This window comes from Thalassophryne amazonica, chromosome 18 (assembly GCF_902500255.1).
Source record: "Thalassophryne amazonica chromosome 18, fThaAma1.1, whole genome shotgun sequence".
In the NCBI taxonomy this organism is placed as follows: Eukaryota; Metazoa; Chordata; class Actinopteri; order Batrachoidiformes; family Batrachoididae; genus Thalassophryne; species Thalassophryne amazonica.
This window is the reverse complement of record NC_047120.1, coordinates 49,580,954-49,596,717: the sequence shown is the minus strand read 5'-3', so window position 1 is coordinate 49,596,717 and position 15,764 is coordinate 49,580,954. Positions and strand designations below refer to the sequence as shown.

The following is a 15,764-nucleotide window of genomic DNA, read 5'->3' as shown; positions in this document are numbered from 1 at the left end:
CGTAGATAAATATTCAAGAATGCTTCCAATTAGATAACCGTCCGATAACAGCTATCTTGATGGAGGCCTGGAAGACATTAAACATGACGGTTAATGCACACGAAAGCACCTACTGCAGTTTATATTTAGATGACCCCTTTGCTCGCCTCAAACCTTCCCTGGAGGTAAAAAAGCCTGACAGAGGAGACAGGAGGACAGGGGAAGAAACAGTGATAGATAATACAGGCTTATCAATAGACGGTATGCAGGTAAAAGGTGTAGAAATGTGAAATAAGTGTGAAGAAGAGCAAAGGAAAGTCGGAGCCATCAAGTAAGGAGCGAATCAAGAAGACGGGGAGAATGGAGACTGTAATAGTTTGAGCTCTAATCAGACTGATAAGATGTGACAAGCTTGGAGCCTTAGAGCCAACACAACTATTCTCTCCTTCTGTATTTCTCCCTAATGCACACATGCTGGTCATTTACTGTACGCAGAGGAGTTGGCTGTCAGGCCTCGTTCTCACATCCACTTCAAAACTTCCCTCTGTAACACAGAGTTTTATAACCGCAAGAGGAAAATGCATTATTGAACAGTACAGGAAACAACACCCTGAAGACCTCGGCAGTAACTTAGTTTGTCAATTAGTCTGACAACCGATTGCCTATAAGTGAAGATGCATAAAGCATCAAAGTCAGAGAGTATGTTGGGCCTATTTTTCTGCAGCTATCTGCACAGATTGCAGGGTGCTGCATTACTCTATCTGTGCATTGCTTTCTGGTGAAGCCTCACAGCAAGATTTGCAATATGCTCATTAGCTGTCGTGAAAATCTCGAAGCAGATTGCGTTATTATACACTTTATTCCATTTGAATATCACAGTAGGAAATTTGGGCACGACATATACACTTACTGGAAACTGCATTAAGTATGTCTGTCCAAATGCTTATTAATGCAAATATCTAATCCATAAATGACATGTCAGAAAGTCAGTGCATTTAGGCATGTGGAGATGGTCAAGAGAGCAGCACGGTGGCTTAGTGGTTAGCGCTGTTGCCTCACAGCAAGAAGGTCATGGGATCAATTTCATGCATGCAGGTTAGGTGGACTGGAAACTTTAAATTGCCCGTCTGTGTTTGTTCATCTATATGTGTCCCTGTGACACAGTGGCGTTCTGTCCAGGGTGTACCATGCCTCACACCTATGACTGCTGGGACAGGCTCCAGTGCCTCTGTGACCTTTGATTGGAGTAAATGGTTGAAGATGTGTGTGCGTGTGTGTGTGTGTGTGTGTGTGTGTGTGTGTGTGTGTGTGTGTGTGTGTGTGTGTGTGTGTGTGTGTGTGAGATTGCCGAGAAGGTTGACAAATGTGTTGAGTATTTCAGAAACTGTTCATCTGCTGGGATTTTTGTGCACATCCATCTTCAGAGTTTGTAAAGAATGATCTGAAAAACACAGTCTAGGGAGTGGTGGTTCTCTGGGTGTAAATGCCATGTTGAAGGCAGAGATGAGAGACCTGTTTCTCAGCTCCCTTTAGCTGTTGCTGTTTTTGGTTTTTGCTCGCTTCTTGTCCAGCATTAGCTTCCCTGATTCTATAAAGGTTCCACTGTGCTCCTGCATTGAATGTGTTGGTAACTAACTATGATGCCAATGTTCACAGAAGGCTCAGTTGTACCTTGCAAATACAGCACATCTCTTAAATTCAATTAGTGCACCACGAAACATCGCTCCGACGGGCAGGCGTGCAAGATCCCGGTGCGAGGGTTCATGCATGCGACGATGTCTTTCAACCAGGAACACAGTGCGAGGTGTACCACATTGCGCCGCTAATAAATAAAACAAAAACCAGCTGGTACCTGTGGAACCACATCGCAATGCTGATGTGGAATATATATATGTAAGTAAGTCCCTTCGGCTGCTCCCTTGTTTGCACTCGGGGTCGCCACACCAAATCCAAGGTGGATCTGCATGTTGATTTGGCACAGGTTTTATGCCGGATGCCCTTCCTGACGCAACTCCACATTGTGGCAGGGGTGGGATTTGAACCCAGAACCTTCCGAACTGAAACCAAGCGCATTAACCACTTGGCCACCACCCCTGCGTGGAATATATATATATATATATATATATATATATATATATATATATATATATATATATATATATATATATATATATATATATATATATATATAAAAACATACCACCCATGGGATTCGTCCATGCACTTTACTGATTACCAGCCCAAAACTTTGCCACTGAGCTACTGTCAATGGCCTGTAAACGGTGTGGCTAAATGCCTGAAATCAACTAAGAGATGGACATATTTAAAAACAAAACCACACACCATAAAAAACACAACATTTTATATTGAATCCCTCTTATCTAGCAGGCAATACAAATATGATCCATCTATTCCTCTGTAGGTGACCCATGGTCACAGACATACAGTCATGAAATGACAAGAATAAGAAGTAGTTCGCTCATCTCATGTCCACATCTGCTGGCGCATGTCCAGCCAGGCCCACGCGCGCATGTCCTGCCTGACAAGTATGTCTTCTGGACGGCGCGCCAGAACTGACACCGCGTCATATGTAACAGAGCTCACTTGTGTGAGTTGAAAGTCAGATCGCCTGCTGCGTGTTCTGATCTGATGGTCCGTTTCAACCTGGGGGCAGCCTGTCAATGGGCTGCAGCGAGGTAGCATGCCCACGCTCTAGCCCACAGCATATATCACCACATTGATATATGTTTTTATTTATGTCCACATGATGACAGATCTCCACAGCCACTTCAGTGGGCGCACACACCAAAGCCACACTCATGGGGAACTTAGACAAATTTCGCTGCCAGCACGACAGTGATTATCTGCAGACTGTTGTCGTCCCAAGAGTGTGAATGGCCACACATTTTCTAAGTGCCAAACGAGCGGTGTAAGATAGATGTCAGCTGGAATTTTGCTGACACCTGCCATGAGAGGGTTTGATTTGGCAAAGACCAAGCCTGGTCCAAGATTAAAAAGAAAAATTCCCTCTGATGTCCAACAAATTTGGCACTCACATATACTGGTGGGTTCTGGAATTGCCCAGGCAAGGCCATATACGCCAAAGGCCAATTCAAAGGTCAAAGTCAATTGTTGTTAAATGTCAACTTTTAGGTTTTTCACTTCATTTGGCACCAACCTTGGTTCTAGGGCTGCCACAGATGACTATTTTGATAGTTGACTAGTTAACGATTATTTTTCCGATTAGTCGACTAGTTGGATTATACGTAATTTCCTAAATTTAAGGCCTGCAGCATTTTCCGAGAAATGTCAGGGGATGAAAACATGAACATTTCCAAATCATTGACTATTTCTTAGACTTCATTTACATCAATCATTCAGAAATACAAACAGTGTGGTACTTTATAGTAAATCTGTGTCAGGTAGACAGTTCTCAAAAACTAAATGTCCATGCTGGAAGGAGACAAGTGAGGGAAGCCACCAAGACACAACTCTGGAAGAACTTTTGGCTTCTGTGTGTGGATAAACTGGGAATAGTGCAACATTTTTATTTTTATCTTCATTTTACATATAGTCCCAACTTTTTCTGATTTGTGGTTGTTTCTGTGGCATTTCTGAAATTACAGGACTGCGATAAAGAAAAGTGTGAACATTTTATTGTGTTTTAAAACAAATGCAAAACATCAAACTCTTATAAAGAAGGAAAAAATACATGGGCATCTTCAGGAAAATTTTGATATAAACTGAACCGAACAATGCAGGCTGATTTGGCTCCCCATATTTTTTGTATAAATAAATCAGAATAAAATAAGAGGTAACTCACTTTGAAATGAATAAAACATATAGCTGCAGCTTATAATAACTTTGAAAAATAACAAAAATCAGCAGCTTGTATTTTTATTCTGACTCCAGTTCATTTTAGTGTGATGAAGTCATCCTTTTTGTTCTCATCAGTCACTTTTTGTGCTTGAACACTACATTAAGCTTAAGATTGAACAAATAAATACCAATGGAAAATAATAGCTATTAAAGTTCAGAGTTCTCACCTGCTTTTTGTGATCTGTGCCTCTGAACATCACTGCACAGCTTCTCCACAGCAGGGTTTTGTTTTTACCCGTGTATGCGTAATTTTTGCTCAGTTCATTTAGATTTTCTCATTTTTAAGGATGTTAAGAATATTTAATCATTTATTTCATCTCATGATCTCATAAATTCAGTTTATGACGCACACATGGTGTGAACAGGATGGTACCGTTGGATCTGCACAGGTAGAGAAAGTGCAGAAAGAAGTAAAGGCAGCTCCACGTTTTTTTAAAAACATGTTCACTCGGTTTAAAATCCTCTTGCGCGTGTACACACACACACACACACAGAGAGAGAGAGACAGCTCCTTCGGTAAACTGCGCATTTTAGAAGGCTTTGAACAAGATGGCCACTGTTTTAATCTGCCGTCTTATCCAAATTTGAACATCCAAATGACGGCAGCACGGCTCGTTGCCTAAGACTATGAATTGAGAGAAAAACAAAGACTTAAACAAAATAAATAACACGTCAACTACTAAATTAGTTGTCGACGGTTTCAATAGTTGACGTAGTCATGACTAGTGGACCAGTTGTGGCAGCCCTTCTTGGCACACATGTAGAGGTGGGCTGTGGAATTCCCCAGCAAGAGCAAATTTGTTAAAGGCTGCAAAGGCCAATCACTGATGCCAAGATCATGTCTACCTGTCTGTCTGCTGGGCTGCTCCTTCCAGCTCAGTTTGCTGATTTCCACCAAACGTGTTATGTAAATGAAGACTGACCCAGAAGAATTCATTTTGGGAATTTGATATTCAGTGCAGTTCATATCAGATGTGGCACATACTTAGGTCGATTCCAGAATTGCCCTGGCTATGTCAGCCACGGGTCAGTAGGTTGGGTGAAGGTCAAGATTATTAGGGTTAAATGTCAGATTGTCGTAGCCCTTAACTGTCGTTATGCCCACAGGTGCCATTACCTTGTAGTTATTAAAGAAGGAAACCTACTAAAATAAGAAAAGTAAATACACTGTAGGATATTTCAAACCAGTTTATCAGTGATTAAATGCTTTAATATGTGTGGGTCCTACTGCATGGGCCCTTTTGCAAATCATGTATCTGTATTTAAAAAAATACATTTGTGTTCTGTTGGAATTCCGAATGGGGAATCTCAAGTTTTTAATTTTTCGCCATGTTTATTGCAGTTGAAGTAGTTTTTTTTTTTCTTTTTGTGAAGTAATAATGTAGTTTTACTATTCTGATGTGTGTCCTCTGTTTTCCTTTCATCTTTGCAATTCTCTCTCTCTCTCTTCCTGCCTGATGTTTACTTTCAACTGCTGTCACATATTTACACCCTGAAATCATTACCGTCTGTGACGTACAACAGGAGCTATGGCTGTACGATGGCTAGTAGATCCTAAGTGCTGCACGGCTCGGGCCGTAGGAAAATATTACATCACACTGGTGCACGAGTGTACTGCTGGGTGTAATAACGTGTTGCAAGGATACGATCCTCAATCTTGGCTCTATGATAGGCAGTGGAGCAGGTTTTCCATCTCTCCACACATGAATGAAGTCAACAGATATTCTTGATGGCCTTCAGCTAGATCAGCCATGTTCTGTGCCCTGTTGTGCCATCACACCATCAGCTGTTCTAGGCTTGTTGAACAGACACATAGATTTAAAAGTAAATTATTCTTTTTGCACAGGTAAAAGATAGACCTTTGGAAGCAAATCAGTGGCTGTTTTATTTTAGAAAGGGTTACGTATGAAGGTTGGGTATTCTTTTTGACATCAACATGGTACTTTTGACTAATGATGGGCCATCTCAAAGAAAATGATAATCATTGTTAGTGTGACCACATACACACACAGTAAAATCACCACTTACAGTGTTAAATTAACACTGCCAGTGTACATGTCATCCTACTCTGGTCAGAGTTGGAGCATATGAAAATTCAGTAAGGTATATCTTCGATTATATATTCCAATTCTGAATTCTTAGATGAATTTGGTGCGTTCATCTTTAACTTGTCAACTAGTGTACATAGCATTCTGATCATTGGAGACTTTAACATTCATATAAATAAGCCTTCTGATCCCTTCTGCAAATCATTTATGGAAATTGTGGATGCATTAGGATTTCGTTCAATGCATTCGGGATTCGACGCACATTAGTGGAAATACCCTGAATCTGGTTCTCGCATGTGGTATTGCTATCACGAATATTGACATCATGCCTCTTACATCAGTGGTGTCTGATCACTCACTTATTAAGTTTACAGTTTCGCTGCCATGTTTAGTGGAACAACAACCTTATATATCATTACGGCGATGCATCAACTCCTCAACTAAGACTGAACTCGAAGCTAAACTGCCTGATGTCTTAGTTTCACATTTGACAAATACCCAGTCAGTAGACAGACTTGTGGATACTTTAAACTCAGTGCTCAAAACTACACTCGACATGATTGCACCACCTGTGTTAAAACCGCACTCCCCCAAATCACAGTCACCTTGGTTCAGTGATTATCTGCGTGACCTCAAGCATAAAGCAAGCGGTCTAGAACGAAAATGGCGTCATTCAAAATTAGAAGTATTTCACCTTGTGTGGAGTGATACTATCTTAGAATATAAGCATGCATTATTGGCTACAAAGCGGACCTACTACTCTGATTTGATCAACAAAAACAAGCATAACTCAAAGTTCTTGTTCGACACGGTGGCAGCACTTATGCATGGACAACCACCTGTAGTTCGCTCTCCTTTTACAGCACAAGATTTCCTGGATTACTTTGGGAAGAAAATAGAAGACATCAGGTTAAACATATCCCAGCATGCCTTAACCCAGCCACTACACCCTGCTATTGAGGTGGACGCCACTACTGAGGTATTACCTAGATTTACAGAATTTGATAGTATCTCACTAGGCATGCTGACAAAACTTGTAATGTCAACAAAAAGCACAACCTGTTTATTTGATCCTATACCAACAAAACTGTTTAAGGACCTGTGGCCCACTCTTGGGCCGACTGTGCTGGAAATGATTAATCTTTCTTTAACTTCTGGATCTGTTCCTAAATGTTTCAAATCTGCAGTGATTAAACCATTACTTAAGAAACCTAATCTTGACCGTAGTGTATTGAAAAACTATCGGCCGATATCAAATCTATAATTTTTCTCTAAAATTCTGGAAAAAGTGGTGTCACGGCAGCTTGTAGACTATCTTACTGAGAATAATCTCTTTGAGCCACTGCAGTCTGCTTTTAGAAAATATCATTCCACACAGACGGCTCTCACTAAAGTGGTGAATGATCTTCTGCTTACAATGGATTCGTACACCACTACAGTTCTGTTGCTGTTAGATCTCAGTGCTGCATTTGATACAGTGGATCATCTTGATAGGCTGGAAAATCATTTTGGGATTACTGGGAATGCCCTTGCATGGCTGACGTCATACTTGACCAGTCGTTCTCATTGTGTTTTGTACAGTGACACTACCTCTAACCTTAGTGACATGAAATTTGGGGTTCCACAGGGGTCTGTCTTAGGCCCCCTGCTTTTCTCCCTTTATATAGCACCCCTTGGGCACATATTGCGGTGTTTTGGGATTACCTTTCACTGCTATGCTAATGATACTTAGTTATACATGCCGATAACTGCTGGTAATCTCGTTCACATAAAATCCTTAGAAGATTGCCTTGCAGCAGTGAGAAGTTGGATGTCTAGAAACTTCCTACTTTTAAACTCTGATAAGACTGAAATGATGGTTCTTGGTCCAGTGAGACATCGGCATCAATTTGACCAGTTAACGCTCAGTCTCGGCTCATGTGTCATACATCACACTGACAAAGTGAGGAACCTTGGGGTAATTTTTGATCCTTCTTTGTCCTTTTGCCTCCACATTAGAAATATTACTAGGACTGCTTTCTTCCACCTGCGAAATATAGCGAAGATTCGTCCCATCCTGTCTATGGCTGATGCTGAGACCCTGATCCATGCATTTATCTCTTCTAGATTGGACTACTGCAATGTTCTATTTTCTGGTTTACCGCAGTCTAGCATTAGGGGTCTCCAATTGGTTCAAAATGCTGCAGCCAGACTTTTGACACGAAGCAGAAACTACAACCACATTACACCCATTTTGGCATCCCTTCACTGGCTTCCTGTCCCAGTGAGATCAGATTTTAAGGTTCTGCTACTAACCTATAAACTTATTCATGGACTGGGACCTCCCTACGTAGCTGACCTAATTAAACCTTACGTACCGGTCCAGGCTTTACGTTCTCAGGGTGCAGGACTACTTTGTGTCCCTAAGGTGAATAAGAAGTCTGCGGGTCACAGAGCTTTCTCTTACCGTGCCCCTATTCTATGGAATGATCTCCCTGTGTCAACAGTCAGATGCTGTGGAGATTTTCAAGTCCAGACTTAAGACACACTTATTTTCCCTTTCATATGGCTAGCATACTGGTACAGTTTTGTTTTGTGCTTTTTACTCTTTTAATTCATCTATTAGTAATTGGAGCGGGCTGCGGCCTCAACTTTACCTAAATTCTGGGTATTTTAGTGAAGTTTAGGGCTAGTGGCCGGCGATCACCTTAGTATTTCTCTGTTTTTCTTGTTGTTTAATGCTGGCAAATTATACAGTATTTTTTGTCTTCCTAATGCCTGATTCTTTGAGATGGGAGTTGTATTCGTGTTAGCGATCCTCCTGTCCTGTGCGCCAATAGCATATCTTGTATATTCATCCGTGAATTGTTCTGTGAATTGTTCTGTAATTTATGTTTGTAGCATGGCCCAAGCAGAGGGTCACCCCTTTGAGTCTGGTCTGCTTGAGGTTTCTTCCTCAGAGTGTTGGGAAAGTGTAGTGACACGGACCCACAACAGGGGGCGTAAATGAACGGACAATAGAGGAAGTCAAATTAGAACACTTTACTGTTGTGAATGTCACAACCACACACAGCAGATTACAGAATGAATACAAATCAATTAATGAAGGTGTCGTGTGGGCAGGCTCGACGATAGGAGACGCCCGTCTGGAGACGAACCGGAACCACACGATTTCCACCGCCACCGAACCCGAGGGATACTGGAGCCGCCAAGTCCCAAAGTCCCCAGGTGGCCACCGTCTCAGCGTGTCGGATCTGGTACTGCTGGCGGAGAACAAAAACAGTCAAGTGTGGGTGTGTGTACACCCCGTAACAATAATGGTGGGAATTCCACCTCCACCTCCGAAAATATGAAACACAGTCTTTTATAGAACCTGAACAGTCACTTGTCTCACTGATCGTGAAGGGTGCGATCCGTCACCCTGTCGTTACCGACCAGCTTAGCTTCCCGCTGACACAAACGTCTGAAACCTCCTGTACAAAGATCAGAAACACACAGTGCAGTACGGCACAGATTAAGGCTGAGAATGTTACCTCTCGCAGAAGTCGATATCTCGGCGATGTGGTGGAGGTGTCATCCTGCTTTTATCTCAGGTGAGATGCAGATGATCGGTGACAGCTGTCATAGTTGATGAGTGACAGCTGTCACCTCGGCTGTTCCTGTAGGCGGCAGCGCCCTCTCGTGCCTGAAGCCCGCACTTCAGGCAGGGCGCCCTCTGGTGGTGGGCCAGCAGTACCTCCTCTTCTGGCGGCCCACACAACACAGGGAGTTTTTCCTTACCACCGTTGCTCTGGGGGTTGGTAAGGTTATACCTTAGCTGTGTGAAGCGTTTGAGACAGCTCTGTTGTGATTTGGCGCTATATAAATGAAAATAAATTGAAAGTGAAATTGAAATTCAAATCTAAGGTGGAACTCTAAAAAAAGGGGGAATAGAGCCACTTAGGTGCCTGGTCTTGAGAACCAGGGATGGTAGGTTGAAAAGGTTTTTTATTCCATGGGAACTCTCCCTACCCACCTAAGCGGCTCAAGAATATGGACAGCATGTATATACACTCAACAAAAATATAAACGCAACACTTTTGGTTTTGCTCCCATTTTGTATGAGATGAACTCAAAGATCTAAAACTTTTTCCACATACACAATATCACCATTTCCCTCAAATATTGTTCACAAACCAGTCGAAATCTGTGATAGTGAGCACTTCTCCTTTGCTGAGATAATCCATCCCACCTCACAGGTGTGCCATACCAAGATGCTGATTAGACACCATGATTAGTGCACAGGTGTGCCTTAGACTGCCCACAATAAAAGGCCACTCTGAAAGGTGCAGTTTTGTTTTATTGGGGGGGATACCAGTCAGTATCTGGTGTGACCACCATTTGCCTCATGCAGTGCAACACATCTCCTTCGCATAGAGTTGATCAGGTTGTCAATTGTGGCCTGTGGAATGTTGGTCCACTCCTCTTCAATGGCTGTGCGAAGTTGCTGGATATTGGCAGGAACTGGTACACGCTGTCGTATATGCCGGTCCAGAGCATCCCAAACATGCTCAATGGGTGACATGTCCGGTGAGTATGCCGGTCATGCAAGAGCTGGGACATTTTCAGCTTCCAAGAATTGTGTACAGATCCTTGCAACATGGGGCCGTGCATTATCCTGCTGCAACATGAGGTGATGTTCTTGGATTATGGCACAACAATGGGCCTCAGGATCTCGTCACGGTATCTCTGTGCATTCAAAATGCCATCAATAAAATGCACCTGTGTTCTTCATCCATAACAGACGCCTGCCCATACCATAACCCCACCGCCACCATGGGCCACTCGATCCACAACGTTGACACCAGAAAACCGCTCACCCACACAACGCCACACACGCTGTCTGCCATCTGCCCTGAACAGTGTGAACAGGATTCATCCGTGAAGAGAACACCTTTCCAACGTGCCAAACGCCAGCAAATGTGAGCATTTGCCCACTCAAGTCGGTTACGACGACGAACTGGAGTCAGGTCGAGACCCCGATGAGTACGACGAGCATGCAGATGAGCTTCCCTGAGACAGTTTCTGACAGTTTGTGCAGAAATTCTTTGGTTATGCTACCGATTGTTTCAGCAGCTGTCCGAGTGGCTGGTCTCAGACGATCTTGGAGGTGAACATGCTGGATGTGGAGGTCCTGGGCTAGTGTGGTTACACGTGGTCTGCAGTTGTGAAGCTGGTTGGATATACTGCCAAATTCTCTGAAACGCCTTTGGAGACGGCTTATGGTACAGAAATGAACATTCAATACACGAGCAACAGCTCTGGTTGACATTCCTGCTGTCAGCATGCCAATTGCACGCTCCCTCAAATCTTGCGACATCTGTGGCATTGTGCTGAGTGATAAAACTGCACCTTTCAGAGTGGCCTTTTATTGTGGGCAGTCTAAGGCACACCTGTGCACTAATCATGGTGTCTAATCAGCATCTTGGTATGGCACACCTGTGAGGTGGGATGGATTATCTCAGCTAAGGAGAAGTGCTCACTATCACAGATTTAGACTGGTTTGTGAACAATATTTGAGGGAAATGGTGATATTGTGTATGTGGAAAAAGTTTTAGATCTTTGAGTTCATCTCATACAAAATGGGAGCAAAACCAAAAGTGTTGCGTTTATATTTTTGTTGAGTGTATATAATATTATAGGAGTTAGCTTCTGAATCCTAAGTGTTCATACAGGAGAAGATTGTAGTATACATCTACCTAGTCTGTAGACTTGTTGTAAAACTAAATTACAGCTAGTAGGCTGTAATTTAAAAAAATAGTAAGATATAATCTGGTTATGTTATTATAGAAACAGAAGCTATGATGTAATATGTTTTAGGTTTCTATCTAAAGTTCATCCTGCTAGCTAGGTTATGCTACTATTGGTACTATAGGAAGACACAATCCGTACTCTACATGCTTTCTAATAGAAACCCCAAACTTAGATACTATCTATTGATATCTATTAAAGAACCCTTTAAACTGAATAACCATTAAAAATCTACACCATGTAAAATAAAAGTGCAAATCCCAAAAATAGGCTAACTATAGCCAGATGAACTACTGTTAATGTAGCCGTTAACTAGCCTAGCACAACAGGCTAGCCAACAAAACCGGTAACTGGCATATAAAGCATAATAGCTTCGCTTCACCCTACAATAACGGTCGTAACAACAAATACATATATCAACAAATACAAACAAAACTGTGTATTAATGTTAGCATCCCGGTGTTAATTTAACACTGGTGATTTTACTGTGTTGTCTAACAATGTCTGGTATAAAGAATGGTGTGGTCCACATCCAGAAATGTCCAGAAAACCTTCACCAGTGTTCATATATATTCCCTGCACTGGGAATGGCATAGGAAATGCACAGCAAAAAAAAAAAAAAAAAAAAGTGTGAATGAGTGAGTGAGTTCCAGCTAACACTGTATCTATAAAATTTTAGTGTTGCATTTTGTATGTTATCTATCTATCTATCTATCTATCTATCTATCTATCTATCTATCTATCTATCTATCTATCTATCTATCTATCTATCTATATAGTGAATGTTGTGTACCACACTATTGTGTATCACACTATATATGGTCTGTGTGGTTTTCTGTGCAGATGAAGGTGAATCCCATCAATGTGACTCCGTCCATCCAAGCTGTGGACCAAGACAGAAACATACAACCTCCCTCTGATAGGCCAGGGATTCTATACTCCATCCTTATTGGTATGTTAAAATCATTCTTTATTGACATTTCTTTGTGAGCAGCCAGTTTGCTCTGTGACAGCCTGATCCCATCAGTGTGGCTAGGACTTGGGAGACGTCTTTGGAACACCAGTGGCTGTGTGTGTTTCTCCAGGTAAAACTGAACTTGTTGCGTCAGCAAGGGCATCCGGCGTAAAAATAAAACTACCAATGTGGATCTGGCTGTATCCGCTGTGGCGACTCCGAACAAAATGAGAGCAGCCGAAACAACAACAAAAACATTTCTTTGTGCAGAAACATGACATTCATTTTGATGTCACTGTTAATTTTGTATAATAATCTGTCCATACACATACAGATGTCTTTCTTTTGTGAATATAAAGATATTTCATTGATGTTTATGAAGTAAGCTTTTATCATTTGGAAGTTTTTAAGCACTATCAAACTCTTCAACCATTATTACAGTTGGGAATAAAGAGAGAACAAAACTTCCTTCAAGTACAAGGTAAGTGCCTTTGGCCGCTCCCTTGTTTCCACTCGGGGTCACCACAGCAGATCCAAAGTGGATCTGAATGATGAATTGACAAGTTTTACACCGGACGCAACTCCACATTACATGGAGAAATCTGACAGTGGTGAAGTTTGAACTAGGAACTAGGAACCTTCTGCACTGAAACCAAGCGTACTAACCACTTGACCACCGCCCCTGCAATGCTGAATTGTGACATTTAAGTATATTAGGAGTTGATTTCAAACCTTAATGCACTAGATCCCAAAATCATCAGGCAAACTGCTGAACCAGTTTGCAGAAATTCTTCTTAAAATTCTTAAAATTAAGGACAGAGTTCTGTGGCTGTCTCCAAACTGATAGAATCTGTCAATCCTTGTTTTTCCTTTATTAACAGTACAGACAATTCTGGATGATTGTTGACCTGATCTGCAGATGCTTGTAAATAAATACCCAGATGGTGCAAATCTGTTTGGTGCCCTGCCGGCTTTGACACTGGGAAACAGAAAGACAGTGACAAACACAATTGATAAACATAGACTACAAGAAATGCACCTGTGAACATCTGCAAATAAAATTATTATTATTTTCTTGTTAATTGGGAATGGTATAACGGTTAAAGTGGTGGACTTGAAACCAGGGGCTTTTCTGTTCAGTTCCCCATTACACAGGTGACTCGGGTTCATTGGGCAAGGTGCTTAATCCCCAAGGTGTTCCTATGCAGTTGAGTACCTTGTATGCAGCAAGTTCAGGGCTGGGTATCAATCAGAAATGTTCACTGGTACCTATTTTGATACCTTCACTTCGATACCAGTTCCTGAATGATTTTTTTTTCGATACAAATTTTATAAGATCAATTCTAACAAAAAGAATATTACACTGCACATAGTTTGTATTTCAGTTTTGGTAATTTTCCACTCCAAGCAGTTTTCTTACAGAAAAAAAATAAGCAATAAATAATTTCCAGTGCAAAAGAACACTTGAAAACACTGTAGTTTTTGTCACATGCATTTCCTTTCAGACATTTTGGCATGAATATCTTTCCATAGAGTCTGAGCTGAGCTCAGCCGACTGCTGCACGTCAGCGCAGGATGTCTCATTTTGCGAGGAAAAACCTTTTGATCGATTCCAGTTTGTTTGTATTATGTTTGGAAAGAGGTGTCATTTGATTTATACAATTCCAACCGGACTCTGTCTTTCTAACATGACTTGCTCGGCAGAGAGCCGTGCGAGTCATGTTCAAACAGCGTTTGGAGCTGTTTGAACAGAACGTTTCTCGCAACAAGACAGGAGTCCCAGTTAGTGGCTTTAATCTGCACAAAAGTGACTCACGATTGACATATTTTAATGGCTCTGAGAGGGGTTAAGAAGCGGATTTGCTGCTTCTAAAAGGCAACGAAACAAAGAACCAAAGCAGCTGGTTGGAACAGTGCTTCATTGCTTCAAGCTTCAAAACAATGCGCAAATTAAGTTGCAGTTGAAGCGGAGTCCGGTTGTGGAGATTTTGAATCAGGCTGCTCGTGCTTTGCAATGTCCACAGGCGGACATGAATGCTGAGAGGAGGATGGCTGCGGACCGTTCTTCTTACACGTGATTAACCTCTGGGTACCGAAACTTGGAACTGAAAGACGAGGCATGTTTCGACACTGTAGTACCGAATAATTTCGGTCGGTGCCACAAAAGAAGCGAAGTTCGGTACCCAGTCCTAAGCAAGTTGACATTATTATGTGTGTATTTGTGGGAATTGATGAATATGAGTTATCATTGTAAAGTCCTTTGATCATCTGCTATAGAAATGCATTCCATCTAAAATGTGTAAAGTTTTGCTGGATATTCGTTGGAGACTTGGATGCCACTCACACAGGTCTGCTACCATTTGTTAATACTAACATTATTGTTTTACTGGGTTTTCCAGAACGGCTCAGTGTAGAGGTTTATGTTTTATCATAGCTTCTCTAGATTTATTTTTCTAAGTTTTAAGTTGGAAATTCCAAGTTCCCTGTTTATTTTGAACCACATGCTTTTTTGTCTGCAAGCTCTCATGGAGCAAACTCCATGTGCCATGGAATCCCTCAGAATACTGTAATTTTGCGATTATAGCACAGGAAAATCAAGGTACTTCATAATAGCTAGATTTTAACATGAAATGGGATCATTGACTTGTGGATGGACAAATAAAAGAATGAAGCAACATAAACCTGATGATGGCGAGCAGATGTTTACTGACCCTCAGGTGGAACTCATACAATATAGAAGTCTTGAAAGGAGATAACCACTTTGGTTATACGGAGCTGTCTCAGAGCAGTGCCAGCAGGCAGCACAATGAGATTCTACATGGTTGCTTTTTGCAAACACAGGGTGAGTAAAATCAGTGGGTGCAGGTGTCCTTCAGAGTATGTATTTATTATTATTAATATTATTTATTGGTACTTTGTTTTTTATTTAATCTTATTTAGATGTTTTTTCTGAATACACCGCGGGTTACAAAGGAGGCATAGAATGACATACGTCGACCAATGTCGCAGACCGAAAGGTCCGCCCCTAAAAATTGATCCACCCTGCCTCCGCTGCGCATGCGTCATTTCGGACCACAGCAGTTCATCTGAGACAGTCTCTTCACCCAAAGCAGTCAAATGGATTAATGGGATTA

At 41.7% G+C, this 15,764-nt stretch overlaps 1 protein-coding gene across 1 annotated transcript in view; it reads left to right on the top strand.

Moving 5' to 3' along the window:
- Positions 1-15,764, top strand: part of LOC117530861 (protocadherin-15-like) — a 520,141-nt gene that overhangs the window by 178,806 nt on the left and 325,571 nt on the right. The window contains 1 exon segment of the mRNA XM_034193803.1: positions 12,519-12,627. Within this exon segment, the coding sequence (XP_034049694.1) occupies positions 12,519-12,627 (109 nt within the window).